The sequence below is a fragment of the Wickerhamiella sorbophila genome (assembly GCF_002251995.1).
Source record: "Wickerhamiella sorbophila strain DS02 chromosome Unknown contig1, whole genome shotgun sequence".
Classification (NCBI taxonomy): domain Eukaryota; kingdom Fungi; phylum Ascomycota; class Dipodascomycetes; order Dipodascales; family Trichomonascaceae; genus Wickerhamiella; species Wickerhamiella sorbophila.
In genome coordinates, this window is record NW_020193984.1 from 773,481 (window position 1) to 793,585 (window position 20,105).

Sequence of the window (20,105 nt, forward strand, 5' to 3'; positions counted from 1 at the left end):
ATACATGGGGACTATTTCAAGATTGCTTTTTTAGTATCTGAAATCAGTGCCCGCAAGGAATTGTCGGAGCACAAAGTCTCAAAGATTCCATAGATTCTGGCATCCCGAGATTGGAAAGAGCTGATGGCACATTCAGTGCAGTAGTACCGGTCCGATTCAGTGTAAACTCGGCTCAAGTAAGGTATTGTTTTGCATGAGACGCATTTGTAGGTGGGATTCTGGATTGCCATATCCACTGCCCGTTGTGTCACGAGTTTTTCGTTACAGTGCCTTCCACTTAGACGCCGGTACTTTGTACGTTTCTCGATTTCGTGTTTGACCATTCGCGCGAAATACGGCAGAACGGCACCAAGAATCTCTTTGCTCTGTTCAAAGCGGACTGTCCGCATCACAACAGATTCGTGGCAAAACGTGGGGACATGCTTTCTTGTGCGATAAACCTCCAAGGCCAAGAATCCATAGGGCACCCAGTCGGGCGGGGTATAATTGACTGCTTCGTTGAAATTGTAGCCTTGATTGAATCCTGCATGATACACATTGGGGAAAGTCACAATGAACTCTCCTGGGCGCTGATTGGCCCCAAATACGGGGATTCCATGAGAAGTAAGCGTGCGGGGTGAGACGAGACAAGACCGTTCATTCAACAAATCAGGGGCCTCTTTGAAGGCTTCTGGGGCAAGCCATTCGCTGAGTTTCTCAAAGTGGGAGGCACTGCGGGCCGGAATCCCGTACCATGTCTTGGGATCACCGAAATGCTGATAATTGATCGAGTAGCAAAAGTTGTCTTCAGTGTGCCAACAAAACGCACTGAAGATCATGCCAACGTACGCCCATGGAACAGTCACGCCCGAAATAGATTCATCGAGGTATCTGAATAGAGACTCCTTGACGAACGGGAGATTGTTCAGGTTCCAGGGATCGTCTTTATATGATCCTTTGGTGGGGAATCCCGATCCTTCTTCGTCGCAACGAATCTCGGCCCCGTAATCAACAACGACATTAGAGCGAGAGCCCTCAACTATACTCCAGAATTCTTTTTCGAGTACAGCTTCTAGCGCATCTTTGGGAAGGTTCTCTGAACCAAGTGACTTAAGAAGGGTCGCTCTGAACTTGTCGGCGCGATCTTTAAACTCGTTCAGAGTGTAGCTTTTACCCTTGCTGAAATAAAACCTTAATGGCTCAGCAAGGCATTTTGGGCAGTACCATTTTGGTAAAGTTTGAAGACCTGGGGATGATGTAGCAATACAACGGACATGAGCGTAGGACTGACATCGACAACAGCCGATTTGCGTGTCAGTTCTATGGCAGATCATGCAGGTTTCGTCAGGATCGTAGGGGGGTATTTCCTCGAAATCTCTCAGCTCGTGCTTTGTGCCGTCGCTAGCTCCCTCGTCTTCGTCTTCATCATCGTCTTCTTCGTCTTCTTCGCTGCCCTCTACGCTCTCCTCTTCAAACAGAAATTCTAGTCGTGTACGAGTTTGTTGACAGTATCTTTCGAACGGTTCGATATCAACAAAATAGATTTGTCTCAAAGTCATGGCATTGGCCATATTTAGACCCAGCGAAAAAGCCACTTCTGGCCAGCGATTTTGGTTCTCAACAGACGCTACTCCACCCATAGATTGAACACAGTGATTCAAATCATAGTATGGAACAGCCTTGATGTCGAGGGCAGGAACAGAACCCACTGTTCGACCTGCCATCGCATGAAAGGCCCTGAGCCGATCTGAGTAGTTTTTCGCCGTGCGATTAACAACGCCCAGTAAAGATATCTCCTGCCTCCTACAGGTGAACTTGTACGTCTCTGGGTCAAGCGAGAATCCTGGTTTCCAAGAGTGTGGGGGGACAACTTTCAGGATGCCGTATTTTTCTCCAAAAGCAATGTTTGATTGCAGAAATTTATGAGGATCAGCAAACTCTTCCATGGTGGGATACAGCGTGGGGGCTTCATGTACCCCCAGCTGGCCAAACAGTTCTGGATATTTGCGGAGGGACTGCGGGGTCTCCGACGGAGCTACGGGCGGCCGCTGGGGGTCAACGGAGACTGTTGGTCCGGAGCTGGTCATGTTTGCACACTACGGGGCGGTATAGTGTATATTCAGAGCCACTAGTTGAACTGCTTTCACAAAAGTGGCAGCTCGATTGCTAAACCAATTTAATTATGCAATGCCGGGTAACCTAATTTTTCCCAAGAGGAAAAAGACACTGCAAACTGCCCGAAAAAGTCACCAGAGGGTAGGGGCAAGCCCACAGTTCGAGCGATTTCGTCGGAGGCGAGCTGCCGCGGCGGGTGGGGCCTGATTTGTGGTCTGAAAAAAAATAAAACTTAATAGTGCGGCGGTATTTGACGGAGAGCCGGAAATTAACCGGCCGTTCGCGGACCCGCCAATCCATCCCAGCAATAGCTCATGGCTGTTGTGTGGGTTCAGGGCAGATTTACCTGCCATGACGTCACGCAGATAGCTGGAATTTCGGGTGATTTAAAGTTGACAAAGATCTGCTGGAATCCGGGCAAGGCGAATTAGCTTGTGGTTCGCATTCGATTAGTTATCCCAATAACCTCCTGACAGAACGTTTTAGAGGGCAAAACACACAAAAAGCACTATCGTTAGCAATGGTTTTGGAGAACGGATACACTCTTGGATTCTTGGGCAGCGGCAAAATGGGTACTGCGGTGCTCGCTGCTGCGATCGCTGGCGCAGAGGCTGCAAAGGCCCAGAACCTCCCGGACGCCATAGTGCCTGGCCGATTTGTCGTTAGTGTGCGCACTGCGAAGAGCCGCGTTCGTTTGCAGGAACGGTTCGGCGACAAGGTCACTGTTGTCACCGATAACCAGAAGGTTATTGACGAGTCGAATGTGGTAGTGCTTGGCTTCAAGCCGTACATGGCACAGGATATTTTGAACCGTTTGCACTACTCTCACTTTACTATTCTCATTAGTTTGCTGGCCGGCACCTCGATTGAGAGCATCCGCCAGTTCACCAGTGTCAACACCTTCATTGTTCGGGCAACCACAAACACCGCAGCCCAGTGCGGCCAGGGTATGACCGCTCTTTCTTACCAGGGCGAGTACCACCCTGACTCTCCCATCACTTTGGCTGTCGAGTGGCTCTTTAACCAGACCGGCAAGTTTGTCATGGTCGAGGAGAGCAAGCAGGATGCATGCGTCGCTCTGTGCGGCTCGGCCCCAGCATTTACTTATTTGTTCATGGAGGCCCTGATTGATGGCGCTGTCAAATCGGGTCTGCCTCTTGAAACCGCCCAGACCATGGCTGCTCAAGTGGTCCTGGGTGCCGGTCACATGGCCCAGGTTACTGGCCGTCATCCTGCTTCGCTGCGGGGCGACGTTTGCACTCCCGGCGGCACCACCATCAACGGTCTGGCCATTCTCGAGGACCGTGCTGTTCGCGGTGCTGTCATCGGCGCCCTCGACAAGGCTACCAACATCTCCCAGGACATTGGTCGCGCTGCAAACGAGAACACCGCCAGTCTCGATCAGGCACGGGTGGCCAGCCATATCAACCTGGCCGAGATGGCCCAGCAGATCTCCATCTCGCGTCGCAACACCCTCAATGCTGCCCGCCAGCCCTCTTTATAGACTGCCTTAAAAATATCACATAGTAGATTCTACATCCTGCTGACGCGATGTTCGAATGCCCGCCCGGCTGCGACAGTTTAGCGCAAAGCAGGCTGCCACAGGACGACGGGTCGCGTTTGCTGAACGAGACAATCGTGGTAAAGGTTGTAGACATGTTGAATATTAGCCGATCCGTGAGTAGCCAGTTGGAGCCGCTGGTGGAGTCGGGCCGTAAAGTTGCCCCAGAAGAAGGCGACGAGACCCCCGAAAAGCAATACAAATCAACGGCATTACCGGTATACAAGTACGTTGTTGAGGATCTAGGGGGTGCTCAGCGCTTCCTGGTTCTTCTTGATACGCTCGATGGCGACCTACCCCAGCCCGGCGCCATTCTCAAGCTAAAAAACGCACCGCTACAACACGGCGTGCTGCTTTGTGGTAAATCAAATATCGACGTGGTGGTTCTGGGCACGAGGCCGACGAGGGACCAACTTAGAGCCCGGCTCGACCTCGAGCTAGCTTCTTCCGGCTCTTGTTAACTTCCTCCGGCACTCGCTAGCTGATCCTATTTATAGTTTAGAAACAAAAATATACCTATCTGCCAAAATCTACGCCTTACTTGCATCAGGAGCCACATGCTCCGAAGCAGCCGCTCCAGCAGCAGCCTCAGTGGCCTCGGTGGTATCCTGCTGCTCGGTGGATGCCCAGTAGGACAAGTTATCGCGGAGAAGCTGCATGATCAGAGTCGAGTCACGGTACAGCTCCTCAGGTAAAGAGTCGAGCTCAGAGATGGCATCGTCGAATGCCTGCTTGGCCAACTCGCAAGCCTTGCTGGCAGAGTTGAGAATCTCATAGTAGAAGACACTGTAGTTCAGGGCCAAACCAAGACGGATAGGGTGAGTAGGGGAGAGGACTTCTTGGGCAATCTCGCTAGCCTTCTGGTAGGCCTTGTGAGCAGCCTCCGCCGCTCCTTGCTTTTTGTCAGTATGGGCGAATTCAGCAAGGTAGCGGTGATAATCGCCCATGAGTTTGTAGTAAAAGACCTTGGACTCGCCATCGCTGGCATAAGGGAGCAGGTACTCCTCAACGAAAGATAGCACCTCGTTGCAGATATCCTCAAGCTCCTTCTCGATCTTTCGCTTATAAGCGGTGACCTGCTCCAGGTGCTTTGAGTTACCTTTTTGCTCTTCCTTCTGCTCAATCGACACAATAAGACGCCAGCTGGCACGACGAGTGCCAATCACGTTCTTATAAGCAACCGAAAGAAGGTTGCGCTCGTCTACGGTGATTTCCTTGGCCTCTTTGGCCACCTCTTTCATGTAGGTGACCATCTCGTCGTAGCGCTCGGCCTGCTCACAGAGCCGTGCAAGAAATGTGTTACGTTCTCTCTGCGGTTAGTGTCGCGCTCTCGTTTCTGCTTTCGCTAACAATTCGTCTGTTGTCGCGCTCTTCATTTACTTACCTCAGTGACCATTATAAGGGGATCCTGATCACGATGACAAAAGCACTATTCTACCGGCCTGGTTACCCGGCCGCACCACCCCCTTCCCCCGTACCGACCACGCCAAACCTTGCTCAATTGGAGTTTCGCTTGCAACTAGCTCAAATGCTACACTAATGCTCTACTAGGTGCAATCAGCTCCCCCACCACGTCCGGCCCTCATGCGGGCCCCCGTGTGTAGCGCACGGCTGCGTCAAGGGGTGTAGAGCTTACAACGCCTGTCGGCCAAGCGTAGTCGCGTCAGCAGAATCGATTGCCATGGGCGTGAAAAGCATATACATTCTCAACAAGGCTGGCGGGCTTATATTTCAGCGGGATTTCGGCGACTCGTTGAGCAAGCTCGACTCAAATGACTACCTTGTGATCGCGGGGACGTTGCACTCTGTCCATGCCATCACCACGAGAATCTCTCCGGTCGCTGGCTCGTCGGGGCTCACGGTGATGGAAACGCCTTCGTTTTCTTTGCATATATTCCAGTCCCAGACCGGAATCAAGTTCATGATCCTCACCGACCGCCAGCAGTACGGCATCGACAGCATAGCCTCCCGAATCCACCACCTGTACTCGGACTACGTGATGAAAAACCCGTTTTACACGCTGGAAATGCCTATTCGCTGCGAAAAGTTCGACAGATACCTGGGGGCGTATATTTCCACCGTCGCGTAATTATTTAAATAAACAATTCTACTCAAAGCGGGCCTGGATCTCAAACTGGAAGTGCGGGGTAAGAGCCTTGGCCAGTTTTTCGACCCAGTTCGCCTCGCTGGTGTCGCTTTCGTTATAATTCAGCACCCGGAAGGTGGCCGATTGCTTGATTCTGTAGAGGGCTGTAACGACGTTGACTGCATCTCGCACCAGCACCACGATAACGCTTCCTGCTAAGTTCAGCTCAAAAATCGGAGCATGCCGCAGGAAAGGAATAAATCGTAACAGTCTGGCAACAGCAACACCAGCATAGGGAAGCAAAAGAGGATATGCAATATTTTTAATAGCAGATTGAGTCCCCAACACCCAATCGGCAGCTCCAGCCTCGTCGACCGGGCGAGGCTCGGGGCGGTTGTTCCGGAACACCTGTCTCATTTCGCCAGCAATGTCGTGCAGTTCAGCAAAATCAAGCTCGGGCCCATCAGGAACAAGTACATTCAGGTTTAACAGCCGCTCACGCATTTCTGGATCCTGGTCTTCGGGCAGCTGCTCGTTCTCCAACGGTACCATTGCTCGTTCCAGGGCCTCTTCGAACACTCTCATCTCCTCGCCCAAATCAACACCGGCGTCTTCTTCCGATGACACGCCTTTAATGACTCTTGCCGCTGCGTGAAGTGTACGGCCGACTACCACATCATAAAATACACGGTGAACGTGCCGCAGAGCAACCACGAGCAGCAGGCTGCGCTGGAAGGGCTCTAAGCGGCCCAACTCAGATGACGCGAAATAGGGCAGCAAGGTTAGATAGAAAGTAGCCCATCTCTTTCTCGAAGCACTAGCCACTAGCGCCAATGGGATCTGCGGGATCAAAAACGCTCGCCGAAGGAGACCACCAAGCGATAGTCCAATGGGTCGCACATCCGCTCGCACGGCTTCAACGAACGGCCCCAAAATCCTATATCTTTGAGCAGGAGAACACAATAAGTTGATGTACGACGCACCAGTCCCATAGAGCAAAGCATACGTGCCCGCGGAAAGGGCGCCGCCCAAGCACCCCAGAACGGCTCCAGTCAATGCGCCTCCACAGAGCCCAGATATAATCTTATCAAGTACTTGCCGTAAAGACAGGAAGGTTGAGCTTTGTTTTCGAATTCTTATCGGAGTTTGGCATTGCGGACAGCAGCACTTTGTTTCGTTGTCCTGGGTCACCGCCCAGTATATGAGACACTCTTCGTGAGCATACAAATTACAATTGCATATTTTGCGCCAATTGTGTGCCTTGCCTGCCCCGCCTGGCGGCTCGTCCGTCTCGGTTGCCAAGCAAATCCAGCAGCTCTTACCGGAAACTTCTTGGTCGCCCATAGCGGATCTCTGGCCAGCTTTATCTAAGCGGGGGCCGGGAGTTTTTCACTGTTAAAATCCAACGGGGAAAAAATGAGCGATACCCCGCAGTTGGCAGCCGATGCTGTTCTCAAAAAGTCTGAGGCGTTCGATGGAGCTGTTGTTGATGGAATTGACTTTGATGCCGACACTGCTAAAAATGCCTCGGCCCGGACGCTTATTGATGGCATGCGCACCATGGGCTTCCAGGCGTCGGGAATTGCCCGGGGCGCTGAAATTATCGACAAAATGCGCACGTGGGAAGGTAAAGACGACGACGGAAACCGGGTGCGGACCACGATTTTCCTCGGCTACACCTCGAACCTTATCTCAAGTGGCATGCGATCGACCATCCGGTACCTTGTAAAGCACAAACTGGTTTCTGCTATTGTGACAACGGGCGGAGGTATCGAGGAGGATCTCATCAAGTGTATGGCTCCTACCTATATGGGCGAGTTCAGTCTCAAGGGATCCAGCTTGCGTGACAAGGGACTGAACCGGATCGGTAACTTGATTGTGCCTAACGATAACTACTGCCAGTTCGAGGAGTGGGTTATGCCTATTCTGCAAACAATGTGTGAGGAACAAAACACGCAGGGCATCAACTGGACCCCGTCCAAGGTGATCGATCGCCTGGGCAAAGAGATCAACAATGAAGAGTCGGTGTTGTACTGGGCTCACAAGAACCAGATCCCGGTCTTCTGCCCTGCCCTGACCGATGGCTCGCTTGGCGATATGTTGTTTTTCCATACCTTCAAGGAGGAGCAGCATATGCGCGTCGATCTTGTCGAGGACATTCGTCGCATCAACACCATGGCGATGAATGCCGCGAGAGCCGGTATGATCATTCTCGGTGGTGGCATTGTAAAGCATCACATTGCCAATGCTTGTTTGATGCGCAATGGTGCCGACTATGCCGTCTATATCAACACTGCCCAAGAGTTTGATGGCTCCGATGCCGGTGCCCGACCCGACGAGGCCATTTCGTGGGGTAAGATCAAGGCCGATGCCGAGCACGTCAAAATCTACTGCGAAGTTACAGCCGTTTTCCCGCTGATTGTCGCTGCGACTTTCGCCTCTGGCGACGCTGGGCCCAAAAACGCGGCCGAAAACGACGAGAACTAGAAAGGATAATTAAACCTATATATAATGCTGCCTAGATCCGCTCAGCGACCTTGGGGGACCAAGTCCACTTCTGAACCTTCGGCTTGACTGTGCTGTAAGGAACATAGGCACCAGTAGTGCCAGTGTAAGTCTGGATAGTGGCCGTGGTAGGACCAGGCACGGCCTGGATGGCCTTTTGAGCAGCAGCAAGCTCGTTGGGTGGTGTATCGGCCCGCTGGGTGAGCCATGCATGCCATCCAGGCGAAATAGTGCTGACCTCGTATAACCGAGTAGGGTATTCAATCCACCGGGTGCGGCCATAGATCTCATCCTCCTTGTCGTTTTCAAAGTACTTGTTGCCAAAAACGTCGGTCCCAACAAGACGTCCGTACTTGCTGTCACCAATACCGTTCATCTGACGAATGTATTCACGCGGACCGATGCGCCAGATGTTGCGCAGCGCACGCACCAACGACGACGACATTTACTTTCTTGGTGACATAATTGGCCCAATTTGAATGGTTCCCACCCATAGGGTGTTGGGCTGTTTTTGTTAATACCCCTACATAAAGGCTCACTTTAAGAATAGCTGGTATGCGACGTTATCGGTAACATCCTCGTAGCTGTACCCGATTCGCTTAGCGAACTTGTCAATGTTCTCGTCAGCACTAGGTATGATGCCTACCAGGACCCTGGCAATGTCTGAGCCGTTGTCCCGGTAGTGGAATAGCGAGATGTTGGAGGTGGTTTTGAGATTCTCCAAAAACTTGAACAGCGCACCGGGTCGCTCAGGAAACTCAAAGCTAAATAATCGTTCCTCTGCCAGGTCCGCTGAGCCTCCCACCATATAGCGGCAGTGGCTCTTTGCCAGATCGTTATCGCTCATATCATGAGCTTTCATGCCAGAATTTGTGATTTCAGAAATGATTTCCGCAACCTCGCTTCGGTCGCCCACACTGAATGAAATATAAACTCGCGCAAAGTCCGGGGATCGGTAACGGTATGCAAATTCGGTGACAGCTCGAGGATGAATAGCACCGATCAATTTACGGAACATTCCCGGCTTTTCGGGCATTTCGACGATGAAAAACACCTCTTTTCCTGCACCAAGTCTGCTTCGTTCAGTCACAAACCTCAGGCGGTCAAAGTTCATGTTTGCACCCGACAACACTGCACAGTATGCATTCTGGTCACCCAGAGCTTCGGGCCCCGCAGCCTCTAGGTACTTTTTGATTCCTGCTAGAGCCATAGCACCAGAGGGTTCAACAACGCTGCGAGTGTCTAGGAAAACGTCATTAATGGCTGCGCAGATCTCGTCAGTATTGACTTTCACAACACCATCAAGGTACTTCTGGCATACTCTGAACGTCTCTTCGCCAACAATTTTAACTGCGGTGCCGTCAGCAAACAATCCAGCCTCTTTCAGCGTCACGCGTTCGCCGCCTTTGAGCGACCGGTCCATGGCATCAGCGTCGAAAGTCTCAACGCCGTAAACCTTGATGTGAGGGGCAATGCGTTTTACATAGGCTGAAATACCAGCAGCCATGCCTCCACCTCCAATCGCACAGAAAATAGCCTTGAGTTTGCTGAGATCTACCTGACGCAGTATTTCAACACCAATAGTTCCTTGGCCAGCAATTACTAGAGGGTCATCGAAAGGCGGAATGTACTGCAAACCATGCAATTTTTCGAGTCTGGCACATTCTGCCTTGGCTGAATCGAAATCATCACCATAAAGAACAACTTGTGCGCCCAGACGTCTGACATTTTCTACCTTGATGCTAGGCGTCGCTAACGGCATAACGATTGTAGCCGGAATATTCAAATGGCGGGCCGAATAAGCTACACCCTGAGCATGATTGCCTGCTGAACAGGAAATTACGCCCTTCCATCGCTTGTCTTCAGGCAGCTGGGCCATCATATTGTAGGCACCTCGCAATTTAAAGCTGAAGACTGGCTGAAGGTCCTCTCGCTTCAAATAAACATTGGTGCCGGTCCGTTCCGACGAACCCACCGCAAGCTCACACGGAGTCTCTTTCACAACATCGTACACCCTAGATGTTAATATTTCCCGTAAATAATCGGGCTCCTGTTCACCGGTAAATGTCATAGTGACTAAATCTTAGATGCCGGTATCGCTGGGAGAAATGTATGTAAGATAGAGGTATCTAGAAGATGGGGAAAAAGGCAGTTTTTTCTCGCATATATAGCATGTGCATCATTCAAACATATAACTATTTAAAGCTTAGTCTGCTTCTTCAAAGATTGCTCGTACTTTTTGAGATCTTTGAGGGTCTGGCGGACGCCCAGATCAATCATGATCTCCTCGGAGCCGCCAGGAATAGCGAATGCACGGACCTCACGGTACAGCCGCTCGACCGTGCCGCCTTTACCGCCTTGAGTGTAGGAGAGACCGCCGTAGATCTGAGACGCCTCACGAGCACAAAGCTCCATGGTCTGAGTGACCAGGGCCTTGCAAGCAGCAATGGGGCCACCAAGGCGAACCATGGCCTCCTGATCATCCATGTACTTGTACTGGAGAACGAGGTCATTGAACCAGGCCTGGACACCTTCGATGCGGCCAGCCATCACACCGAACTTGGAACGAATAACCGCGTGGTTAATGAGCTTGGTGCCGAAGGTCTCGCGCTCAAGAGCCCACTCCAGCGAGGCCTGGAGAAGAACACGGCTGAACCGAGTGGCCTGGGCAATGATGCCAAGACGCTCATGGTTGAAATTGGCCATAATGGACTTGAAGCCGCCGTTAACCTCACCGATGACATCGGCAACAGGCACCTTGGTCTCGTCGAAATTGAGCAAGGTGGTGCCTGAACCCCGCATGCCCTGGGTCATGATTTTGCGAGTATCAACAGTCTGAGAGTCACGCTCGATGAAAAGCATAGTGATTCCACCCATGCCCTTCTTGCCCGTACGAGTGGCAGTTACAAAGTAGTCAGAAAAGATACCATTGGTGATCCACTTCTTGGTACCGGTAACCAGGTAATGCTTGCCATCCTCACTCAATGTGGCGGTGGTAGTGAGGTTGGCGACGTCAGAACCAGCATCTGGCTCAGTGATGGCCAGACAGCTCCGCTTCTTACCAGCGAGAATATCAGGCAAAACCCGACGCTTGAGAGCAGGAGAACCAAACTTGAAGATGGCGGGAACAGAGATATTGTAGCCGCCCATCAAGAACCAGCAGACACCACCAGAACCAGCGCGGCAAACTTCGTCAATGATGATTATCTCGTGGAACGGGTCGAACTTCTCGGGAGGCACAGACTTGATGCGGATGTCCGTGTACTCTGTGGGGTACTCGCGGACACCAGCAAGAGCGCACAAGTAACCACGGCGACCGAATTCGCGATAAAGGTTAGGATCGACCTCGCCGGCGACATCCCACTCGTCAACATAGGGCACAATGAACTCATTGACAAACTCCCGGACCTCATCCCGAAGAGCAAAGTGCGTCTCATTGAAGTATGTGGTGTAGAAGCCCTGGTAATAGTCGGGCTCTGTGTACGGCAACAAGTCCGACACAGGTGGCAATTTCACAGGAGTAGACATTTTTTTCTTTTTTAAATCGGCAGTGCGGTCAACTGGTGTGTTATAAGTGTCTTTACCCCACACCTCTCACACCACTAATAAGCGGTTTGCACCCTTACCCATGGACCTAGCACCGAGGTTCCAAAAGACGTGCTGGGGGCGGTTAAGTTTGGGGGCTTAGTGGTTTGGCGTGGTTTGTTACTAGTGAAATAATAAAAGCTATGTTGCCGACATGACAGTCGGTCAAATAATATTTACAGTGCACTGAGAATTCGCTCTCTGACGCGAGGCAGCAAGTCAATTGTCTCAAAGACCTCGTCATGTTTTCCGTGCGGCAGTTTTATAATCTCGGAGCTAACCAATTCGGGCTGTCGCAGAGTTAAAAGCTCGTCTTCAACGCTGTGAACCGCACACAGTGGAACCGAGCTCCAGTCTGGATCAGCCCTCACCATAGTCTCATGCGCATGGCCAAAGCAATCAGCAATCATGTCCGTGTAATCAGGGTATTCCTTGAGTAAATCCAGAAGATTGTAAATGCCCTCAATGCCGACCACAAGGGCCACTGGAACTGGACACCAATCCCAAGCAGTGATCTCGCCTGAAATGTAAGCTCCGGCCGAGTGACCGGCTAAAACTATCTTTTCAAATGCATACTCTTTGTGCAAGTAGTCAATGGCGTCCCGAACGTCCTCTGGCTGGGTTGGGAACTTGTATTCGGGGGCCAGCCGATAAGTCACGCTTGCAACCCCTTCAAATAGCGCCGCCAGACTATTGGCACAGAATTGTCCGCTCTTCTCAGACTGCTTTGGATCGCGCCAGGCACCGCCATGAATAACAATCAACCAATTGCCACCACGTTTGCTGCCTGGCCGTACCCAAAGCCGTTGTCGTGGATGTGATCCGTACTGAGTCATGCAGGTAGGTATATGGGAATTCGCTATATAGTTAGATCTTTGAGTTTTTCAGTGTAGAAATCGCGTTGTGACATGCCTCCGTTGAAGGTTGGTGTTTCGCCAGTGACCGTCACACGAATAGCATGTCGGTAGTGAGGATACGTCCCGTAGGATCCAGCATGGTTGGTTACGCGGTTGTCCCAAACGGCAATATCGTTCTTCCTCCATTTCCAACGTACGCTATCGGCGATGTTGGTAGTCAGTACCTGGTAAATATAATTGAGGATAGCATTGCTTTCCTGCTTCGAGACACCGTCGATCTTGCTGGTGAAAAGTGGGTTCACGTAAACCGATTTCAGGCCTGTGACAGGGTGCGTGCGCACGATAGGGTGGGAATTGTTAACGGCCTCACGTCGGGGTCGAAACCCAGAATCTCTCACAGCATCAACTTGCCATTGAGATGAATGGCTAGCCGTGAGTTTCTCGAGGTACTCTGCCAGGGGACGGGAAACCTCGTCGTAAGTCGCATATGAACTGTTCCAGTAAGTGTCACCACCTACAGGGGGCCCTGCAAAAGCTTCAAAAATGTATACGATGCAGGTTGAATTTCGAAAGAAACGTCACTATGCCATAAATCGGTTTGAGACAGTGTTTTCTGGACCGGTTTCTCAGTGGCATCAACAACGTGGATGCTATAAAGCTCTTCGTTCTCGACAGCTCCAACAGGGACAGCAGTGCTTCCCGTACGCTGAAGAGGCCCATAGTATTTTCCGAGCTCAAGTAGCTCGTCAACACCTATCTCTTTTTGGTCGCGGAAAAATACAACCCCACGGAAGGACACCAGACGGGCGAGCTGATCCTTTTGCTCGTCATTCAACTTGGACAAAACGACTCCGTGGAGAATTGTACCAAATGTGGGATTGATATGCTCAACATTGGTGGCAGCCGCGAATAATTCCTTGTACTCGGGGTCCGCAAATAGGCCACGATCCTGGGGGATGGGAATTTCTTCGAGTGGCTGCCACGGGGTGGCCGGTTCGGGAAAGCCGGCTTTGAGGTGCGCGTACTCATAGTTGCGGGCATGTTGTGCAGGAATAAGTGAGAAGTAGTGTCTGATAATCTCTTCGTAACCAGCGACTTTGCCGAGGAGTGCGTCAACGTCTACAAGGGGTTGAGTCTTGATGTCGGACGACGGTTCACGGGGCAGAGAGTCAATTGTGTTGCGAGTAGCAGTGGCTGCTGTTGGAGGAGGAGCCATTGATATTCATTACTTTTTTACAGATTTTATAGCTCCAACATATCTATCGTATCAAAGCACGTGAAGTCATATCAACAGGGCCGTGCAGCCCCGTGCATCGATGTCAAGAATCAACTAGCTTTTTCGCAGAGTGTTTCTATGGTATCTATCTGTGCAATAATGGAGACTATTACTGTCCTTTATCCAGTCCAATTACAGTGTTGGGCATAATTTTTACGACCTCCACCTTGTATCTTAGATCACGTGATAGATCATCATGTTAAAACAATAGTGTCGCCGCAATCTCATTTCAATTCTCAGCTCCCATACTCTGCGTGCACTTGGAGAACTGAAATCCCCCCACCTAAATCATAACTACGCATTAACCTACATAGGTACTTAATCCGTCAGCAGTATTGTCTGAGTCATATGTCACCCAAAGTATTAGTTCAAGAACCGGTCAAGCCGGAAGCGTCACTTGGTGCACAAGCCGCGGCAAAAGTCAGGACCGGTTCCAACGATTTCAGTCGCAAGCCTCGCCCCAATCTCGGGTGGGATCCGTCGTCTTGGCAATCCAAGCCTGTAACCCAGGACGTTTTGTACGGTAACGAGAAGGCTCTCGAAGCAGCTCTGGCTAAACTCGAAAGCCTGCCACCCTTGGTACATGCCAATGAGATTGAAAAGCTGAGAACGCAGCTTGCTGAAGCATCTCGTGGTGAGCGATTCGTCTTGCAAGGCGGTGACTGCGCCGAGCTGTTCGATTATTGTAACCCAGATCAGATCGAAGCCAAACTCAAAATCCTCCTGCAAATGTCTCTGGTGCTAATTTGGGGTACACACGTGCCTATTTTGCGTATTGGACGTATTGCTGGACAGTACGCTAAGCCGAGATCAAAGCTCACCGAGGTCGTGGAAGGCTACGGAGAAATTTCATCTTTCAGAGGCGACAACATCAATGGATTCGAACCGTCTGATCGTACGCCCGATCCCAAGCGACTTGTAGAATCTTATTTCCACTCGGCAGCAACACTCAACTTTATTCGGTCGTCCCTTACCAACGGGTTTGCCAATTTACATCACCCCAATCACTGGGACCTCAGTCATGTGCAGCATGACGCTACAAGAGCACGCTATCAAGAGGTCGTGGACAAGATCTCTGAGGGCCTACAGTTCATGAAGACAGTTGGCGACAATAGCGATGCTTTGAGCAGTGTTGACTTTTTCACATCCCACGAAGCCTTGTTGCTAGAATACGAACAGACATTGACTCGTCAGTATAATGAGAAGTGGTACAACACCTCGGCCCATTTCGTGTGGATTGGTGACCGCACGCGTCAGCTTGATGGTGCACATGTAGAGTTCTTCCGTGGGCTGCGCAACCCCATTGGAATCAAGGTAGGACCCTCCATGGAAGTCAGCGAGCTGGTTCAGCTACTGGACATTGTTGATCCTGATTTCGAGGATGGCCGAGTCACCTTAATTACACGCTATGGCGCAGACAAGATTGAATCCAAGCTGCCTGCCCAGATTGAAGCTGTTCGCAAATCAAAACACCGAGTGGTTTGGGTGTCTGACCCATGTCACGGCAACACCAAGGTCTCGCCCATCACGAAACTCAAGACGCGTTACGTTGACGACATCATGACCGAATTAAAACACGCCCTGCGGATTCACAAGTTACACGGCCAGGAACTCAACGGTGTTCACCTGGAACTGACTGGCGATCCGGTGACTGAGTGCATTGGTGGATCGCAGAATCTCGAGGACGAAGAATTAACAGTTCGTTACGACACGGTATGCGATCCCCGCCTCAGTCTGTCTCAGAGCCTCGATGTTGCATTCTTAGTCGCCGATTACGCGGCCTCTTTACAATCTATGTAGTCCGCCCGTAGTTCTTACCTTGGCTTTGTCATGATGCTCTCGCGAGTGATACAGAGTGGCGGCGCTGGACGGTTTGCGGCCGTACGGTTTGCGTCGACAAACACCATGAACTATTTCCAACAGCGTAGTTTGCCCATCAACACTGTGGTCAAGTTTGTTCCCCAGCAACAAGCCTGGGTGGTTGAGCGAATGGGTCGGTTCAACCGGATTCTCCAGCCTGGGCTGGCGGTTTTGGTGCCATTTCTGGATAAAATCGCCTATGTCAAGTCTCTAAAGGAGAATGCGGTCGAGGTGCCGCGGCAAAGCGCAATCACGTCGGACAACGTGACACTAGAAATGGACGGAATTCTATACGTTCGGATCTTCGACGCTTATAAGGCGAGTTACGGGGTCGAGGACGCGGAGTACGCTATTTCACAGCTTGCTCAGACCACCATGCGTTCTGAGATTGGCCAGCTCACGCTAGACCATGTTTTGCGAGAACGCCAGCAGCTGAATCTGAATATCACCGCAGCCATCAACGAGGCGGCCAAGGAATGGGGTATTACTTGCCTAAGATACGAAATTAAGGATATCCACCCCCCGAACGAGGTTTTGGAAGCAATGCACCGCCAGGTCAGTGCGGAGCGGTCCAAAAGAGCTGAAATTCTCGAGTCCGAGGGTCATCGTCAGGCCGCCATCAATAAAGCCGAGGGTACCAAACAGAGTATTATTTTGGCCGCCGAGGCTACGGCTCAAGGTATCCGCCAGGTTGCTGATGCTATTGCTGCTTCTCCACAGGGCCGGGACGCTGTTTCATTGCAAGTGGCGGATCGTTATGTTGATGCGTTCGGCAAGCTGGCCAAGGAGTCCAACACGGTCGTGATTCCGCAAAATCTCGGCGATATGGGCAGTATGATCGCCGGTGGAATGGCAATTTTCGACAAGGTGTCTCAAAAAAAATCCGTAGAGCCCGAGTCCAAATAACTGTAAATAGCAAACTCTAATTGCGATCTCCCAACAACCGCAATGATTTACGCATCCCACACCGTTGGCCGAGAAGTTCAGGTCGAGATCGAGCTTTGGCTTGATTATATCTGCCCCTACAGCCGTAAGCTCTTTGATTGTGTCTATTCGCAGGTCATTCCAGAGGTCGAGGCGCAGTACCCCGGCCGAGTGTCGTGGACGTTCAACCACCAGGTGCAGCCGTGGCATCCTCAGGGAGCCATTCTCCACGAGTACGCTATTGCAGTTGGTATTGAGAGCCCCGAGAGATTTTGGCAATTCAGCAAGGCGCTTTTCGACGAGAGCCCGCGGTTCTACGACGAGGCAGTGGTTGACAAGAGCCGCAACGACCTTTTGAGTGCACTCGGCGAAATTGCCGGCAGAGTCTGCATTGATCACTCCAGAATTCTCCAGAGCGTCAATATTATGCCTGGAACCCCAGCTAATAGAGGTCCGCTTACCATTGCCCACCTCAAGCACTATGTTAAGCTCGGCCGCCAAAACGGGATTCACGTCAGCCCCACGGCAGTAACTAACGGGCTTGTTGATAGCTCAATCAGCTCGAGCTGGACAACAAGGGAATGGGTTACCCACATCGAGGGGCTTTTGGATAATTAAAGTTGGTTGCTTCCTGTGGCCTCGGGCTTCGATCGGAGCTTCGCGGGTCGAGAATTGTGCATGCTGCATGCCGAGTTCCAATCTGTAAATCTCCCCGCAACCGTGCTCTGATTTGTCAACTTCAACCATGGAATCTTTTCTCAAGTTGTTGGGTGTAAACCCCGAGCTGTATCGACGTGCGCAAGAGAACGAGGAGTCTCGTCGTAACCGTCAATATTCCAAACGCTTCCATCCCAACCAGTACCCTGAAGAGGACAAGTCCACCCCCGAGGCCGAAAAGGCTTCAGAACCGGCGTCCGAGGCCTCGTCCGCTGAAAAATCCGAGGTCGACGTTCCGCTTGCTATCCGCATGATCCTTATTGGCCCTCCTGGTGCTGGTAAGGGCACCCAGGCCCCTAACTTGGTCGAGAAGTACTGCGCCTGCCACCTGGCTACTGGCGACATGCTGCGCTCCCAGGTGTCTCAGGGTACCGAGCTCGGCAAGAAGGCCAAGGAGATCATGGATGCCGGTGGACTTGTTAGCGACGATATCATGGTTGGCATGATCAACTCCGAGCTCGAGGAAAACCCCGCCTGCAGGAACGGTTTCATTCTCGACGGCTTTCCCCGCACAATCCCCCAGGCTGAGGCCCTGGACTCTATGCTTGAGGAACGGGGCAGCCCCCTGAAGAACGTTGTCGAACTCGAGATCCCCGACGAGCGTCTTGTTGCCCGTATCGAGGGCCGCCTCATCCACCCCGCCTCGGGCCGCTCCTACCACAAGGAGTTCAACCCTCCCAAGGTCGAGGGCAAGGACGACGTTACCGGCGAAGACCTCATCCAGCGCACAGACGACAACGTCGAAGCTCTGAAGAAGCGTCTTGTGTCGTACCACGAGCAGACCGAGCCCGTCGTCGGTTACTACAAGGAAAAATCTCTCTGGAGCGGTGTTGATGCCACCCAGAAGCCAGGCGAAGTTTGGACGGCCATTGTTGAGGCTATCGAGAAGAAATAAACATGTTAACATAGAGTTTTCTTTATTAACTGGTTCCTGCTATGATGCATAAATACTAGCTATTTAAAACTTGGGCAACTACCTGCTGGTTGTTAGGATCAGCATAGCACGTCGCGTTAAAATAAGTTCCGTTCACTTCTACAGCGTTGATCCAGACCCATTCCTCTGCGCCTTCGGAGTAGACTGCGTTGAATTTGTCTTGACACACTGGACAGGCGGTCTGCGAAGTGTCTGTGGGTACAGGTACGTACTTGAGGGCCTCGGCCTCAAGATCAACAACGTCCTCGGTCGGTTTAATGTCTTGGGTTGTACCTTCGACCTCCTGCTCATCTCTGTATGCGACCCATTCGTCTAGAGTCAGGTACCAAACGCGATTACGGGATCGACCTTGTTGTATTTCTTTGTTGACTCGGAAATGCCAGTCCATTTCCCGCTCCTTCGCTGCCCGACCGGCCTCGTCGTCAATGAATCTCATACCGCAGGTTGCACATTGTACGGGTCGGTCTCCGTACAGTTTAGCAATAAGTTCGGGGTGCGGTGCAGCCAACCCTGCAGTAGATAGTTCGACGGTAGCCGTGAGGGTCACCAAACCTGACTTTTGCAGGTTGCTCAGTAGTGATGGCAGATCTGGAGTGGCTGGCTCTGCCGGCTCTGCTGGCTTTTCTTTCAGCACGTTAATAGACTGGGCAAGCTTGGCAAAGTCAATGCCTTCCAAGACAGGCTTCCGGGGCCCTAATGGAACTTGATTAGACCCGGTGATATCATTACGTTCATTTCGCCCATTCGACCCTTTAGACCGTTTGTTGCTGTTGCCATTTCGCACAGGACCGCCGCCACCACGTTTTCTTGCCCGGCCAGCAAGATGCTGTATGCGGCCATGGAAATTGTCCAGCTGCTGCTGGATGCTCAAGAAAATCGACGGATCCACGCCCGGAGCAGACAATGCTGCTTGTAGACGGGTCAATACCCCGCGGATCTGGTCGGCTTCGCGGCCACTCTCCAGGGCATCTGCCTCCTTCAGGGTTCTGTTAACCTCGACCAGAAGAACGGTCTGGTTGAGCACGCCGCGACTGGGCTTGGACTGATTGGACTGATTGCGGGCTCTGCCCAAAAAGTTGTCGATCTGGCGCAAGATCTCGTGCGGGAACAGCGGTTCGCCATCGGAGCCTGGAATAGTCCAAGTTCGAAACAGTTCGCCGAGCTTAACTCTTATAGGTTCGGGAACGGCGCTAAATGAGTCGCTAAATATCTGATACACTTTTGAAGCAAATAAATCAACGTAAGGAACGCGAATGTTTTTGCAAATGGAGTCCATGAGGTAGATAGCCGGCAGCTTCAGCGGCGGCGGGCTAGCGAGAATGTGCTGCTGAACAGCCTCGACGACTGCTGGCGCGAACTCTTTGTTCTCATCGGCAATAGTCGTCAGTGTTTGGATTATTGGCCGTGAGTTGAACGTGAGTTCCCCCAGAGACTCGAGAAAGTCCTGCTTGATCTCGTCCATAGCTGAGTCAGGGACCAAACGGAAGGTCCATATAGAGTTGCCTGAGTTGAAAAGAAGGGGAATAAAGTAAAAGTAAGAGCAAAGAACGATTGAATGATAGCATTGTTATCGGTGGTATGATGCTTTCAACAATGTTGATTTTCGTGCACATGCCATGTGCAGGGTATGCATGTTGTTTAAGCGACGTGCCCAGCAAACGAAGGTGAATCACCTGGGTACATAGCTACAGACTATCCTGGGTCTC

General features: G+C 51.6%; 17 protein-coding genes across 17 annotated transcripts; 8 read left to right on the top strand and 9 right to left on the bottom strand.

The window, feature by feature from the left end:
• Nucleotides 1-11: 11 nt before the first annotated feature.
• On the bottom strand, nt 12-2,066 carry B9G98_00462 (Jumonji/ARID domain-containing protein 2; the record flags this gene model as incomplete). The annotated part of the gene is made up of 1 exon (XM_024807020.1): nt 12-2,066. The coding sequence occupies one exon, from the start codon at nt 2,064-2,066 to the stop codon at nt 12-14; it is 2,055 nt and encodes a 684-aa protein (XP_024662788.1).
• Nucleotides 2,067-2,614: 548 nt separating this feature from the next.
• On the top strand, nt 2,615-3,598 carry B9G98_00463 (Pyrroline-5-carboxylate reductase; the record flags this gene model as incomplete). Its single annotated transcript, XM_024807021.1, has 1 exon — nt 2,615-3,598. One exon carries the CDS (start codon nt 2,615-2,617, stop codon nt 3,596-3,598), a length of 984 nt encoding a protein of 327 aa, XP_024662789.1.
• A 47-nt stretch (nt 3,599-3,645) lies between these two features.
• On the top strand, nt 3,646-4,116 carry B9G98_00464 (hypothetical protein; the record flags this gene model as incomplete). The annotated part of the gene is made up of 1 exon (XM_024807022.1): nt 3,646-4,116. The coding sequence occupies one exon, from the start codon at nt 3,646-3,648 to the stop codon at nt 4,114-4,116; it is 471 nt and encodes a 156-aa protein (XP_024662790.1).
• Nucleotides 4,117-4,185: 69 nt separating this feature from the next.
• B9G98_00465 (14-3-3 protein epsilon) lies at nt 4,186-5,051 on the bottom strand (the record flags this gene model as incomplete). Its single annotated transcript, XM_024807023.1, has 2 exons — nt 4,186-4,965; nt 5,040-5,051. The coding sequence occupies 2 exons, from the start codon at nt 5,049-5,051 to the stop codon at nt 4,186-4,188; spliced, it is 792 nt and encodes a 263-aa protein (XP_024662791.1).
• Nucleotides 5,052-5,336: 285 nt separating this feature from the next.
• Nucleotides 5,337-5,744, top strand: B9G98_00466 (Transport protein particle subunit trs23; the record flags this gene model as incomplete). The annotated part of the gene is made up of 1 exon (XM_024807024.1): nt 5,337-5,744. One exon carries the CDS (start codon nt 5,337-5,339, stop codon nt 5,742-5,744), a length of 408 nt encoding a protein of 135 aa, XP_024662792.1.
• An 18-nt stretch (nt 5,745-5,762) lies between these two features.
• Nucleotides 5,763-7,085, bottom strand: B9G98_00467 (putative RING finger protein C32F12.07c; the record flags this gene model as incomplete). The annotated part of the gene is made up of 1 exon (XM_024807025.1): nt 5,763-7,085. The coding sequence occupies one exon, from the start codon at nt 7,083-7,085 to the stop codon at nt 5,763-5,765; it is 1,323 nt and encodes a 440-aa protein (XP_024662793.1).
• Nucleotides 7,086-7,157: 72 nt separating this feature from the next.
• On the top strand, nt 7,158-8,228 carry B9G98_00468 (Deoxyhypusine synthase; the record flags this gene model as incomplete). Its single annotated transcript, XM_024807026.1, has 1 exon — nt 7,158-8,228. The coding sequence occupies one exon, from the start codon at nt 7,158-7,160 to the stop codon at nt 8,226-8,228; it is 1,071 nt and encodes a 356-aa protein (XP_024662794.1).
• Nucleotides 8,229-8,259: 31 nt separating this feature from the next.
• B9G98_00469 (NADH dehydrogenase [ubiquinone] 1 alpha subcomplex subunit N7BM) lies at nt 8,260-8,691 on the bottom strand (the record flags this gene model as incomplete). The annotated part of the gene is made up of 1 exon (XM_024807027.1): nt 8,260-8,691. The coding sequence occupies one exon, from the start codon at nt 8,689-8,691 to the stop codon at nt 8,260-8,262; it is 432 nt and encodes a 143-aa protein (XP_024662795.1).
• Nucleotides 8,692-8,781: 90 nt separating this feature from the next.
• B9G98_00470 (Threonine dehydratase, mitochondrial) lies at nt 8,782-10,317 on the bottom strand (the record flags this gene model as incomplete). Its single annotated transcript, XM_024807028.1, has 1 exon — nt 8,782-10,317. One exon carries the CDS (start codon nt 10,315-10,317, stop codon nt 8,782-8,784), a length of 1,536 nt encoding a protein of 511 aa, XP_024662796.1.
• Nucleotides 10,318-10,445: 128 nt separating this feature from the next.
• Nucleotides 10,446-11,774, bottom strand: B9G98_00471 (Acyl-CoA dehydrogenase; the record flags this gene model as incomplete). Its single annotated transcript, XM_024807029.1, has 1 exon — nt 10,446-11,774. One exon carries the CDS (start codon nt 11,772-11,774, stop codon nt 10,446-10,448), a length of 1,329 nt encoding a protein of 442 aa, XP_024662797.1.
• A 233-nt stretch (nt 11,775-12,007) lies between these two features.
• On the bottom strand, nt 12,008-12,667 carry B9G98_00472 (Kynurenine formamidase; the record flags this gene model as incomplete). Its single annotated transcript, XM_024807030.1, has 1 exon — nt 12,008-12,667. One exon carries the CDS (start codon nt 12,665-12,667, stop codon nt 12,008-12,010), a length of 660 nt encoding a protein of 219 aa, XP_024662798.1.
• Nucleotides 12,668-12,690: 23 nt separating this feature from the next.
• Nucleotides 12,691-13,904, bottom strand: B9G98_00473 (Putative alpha-ketoglutarate-dependent sulfonate dioxygenase; the record flags this gene model as incomplete). The annotated part of the gene is made up of 2 exons (XM_024807031.1): nt 12,691-13,180; nt 13,207-13,904. 2 exons carry the CDS (start codon nt 13,902-13,904, stop codon nt 12,691-12,693), a joined length of 1,188 nt encoding a protein of 395 aa, XP_024662799.1.
• A 408-nt stretch (nt 13,905-14,312) lies between these two features.
• On the top strand, nt 14,313-15,764 carry B9G98_00474 (Phospho-2-dehydro-3-deoxyheptonate aldolase; the record flags this gene model as incomplete). Its single annotated transcript, XM_024807032.1, has 1 exon — nt 14,313-15,764. One exon carries the CDS (start codon nt 14,313-14,315, stop codon nt 15,762-15,764), a length of 1,452 nt encoding a protein of 483 aa, XP_024662800.1.
• Nucleotides 15,765-15,794: 30 nt separating this feature from the next.
• B9G98_00475 (Uncharacterized protein C16G5.07c) lies at nt 15,795-16,730 on the top strand (the record flags this gene model as incomplete). The annotated part of the gene is made up of 1 exon (XM_024807033.1): nt 15,795-16,730. The coding sequence occupies one exon, from the start codon at nt 15,795-15,797 to the stop codon at nt 16,728-16,730; it is 936 nt and encodes a 311-aa protein (XP_024662801.1).
• Nucleotides 16,731-16,772: 42 nt separating this feature from the next.
• Nucleotides 16,773-17,366, top strand: B9G98_00476 (hypothetical protein; the record flags this gene model as incomplete). Its single annotated transcript, XM_024807034.1, has 1 exon — nt 16,773-17,366. The coding sequence occupies one exon, from the start codon at nt 16,773-16,775 to the stop codon at nt 17,364-17,366; it is 594 nt and encodes a 197-aa protein (XP_024662802.1).
• A 127-nt stretch (nt 17,367-17,493) lies between these two features.
• B9G98_00477 (Adenylate kinase) lies at nt 17,494-18,360 on the top strand (the record flags this gene model as incomplete). Its single annotated transcript, XM_024807035.1, has 1 exon — nt 17,494-18,360. One exon carries the CDS (start codon nt 17,494-17,496, stop codon nt 18,358-18,360), a length of 867 nt encoding a protein of 288 aa, XP_024662803.1.
• A 55-nt stretch (nt 18,361-18,415) lies between these two features.
• On the bottom strand, nt 18,416-19,861 carry B9G98_00478 (Uncharacterized protein C4G9.04c; the record flags this gene model as incomplete). Its single annotated transcript, XM_024807036.1, has 1 exon — nt 18,416-19,861. The coding sequence occupies one exon, from the start codon at nt 19,859-19,861 to the stop codon at nt 18,416-18,418; it is 1,446 nt and encodes a 481-aa protein (XP_024662804.1).
• Between the last annotated feature and the right edge of the window lie 244 nt (nt 19,862-20,105).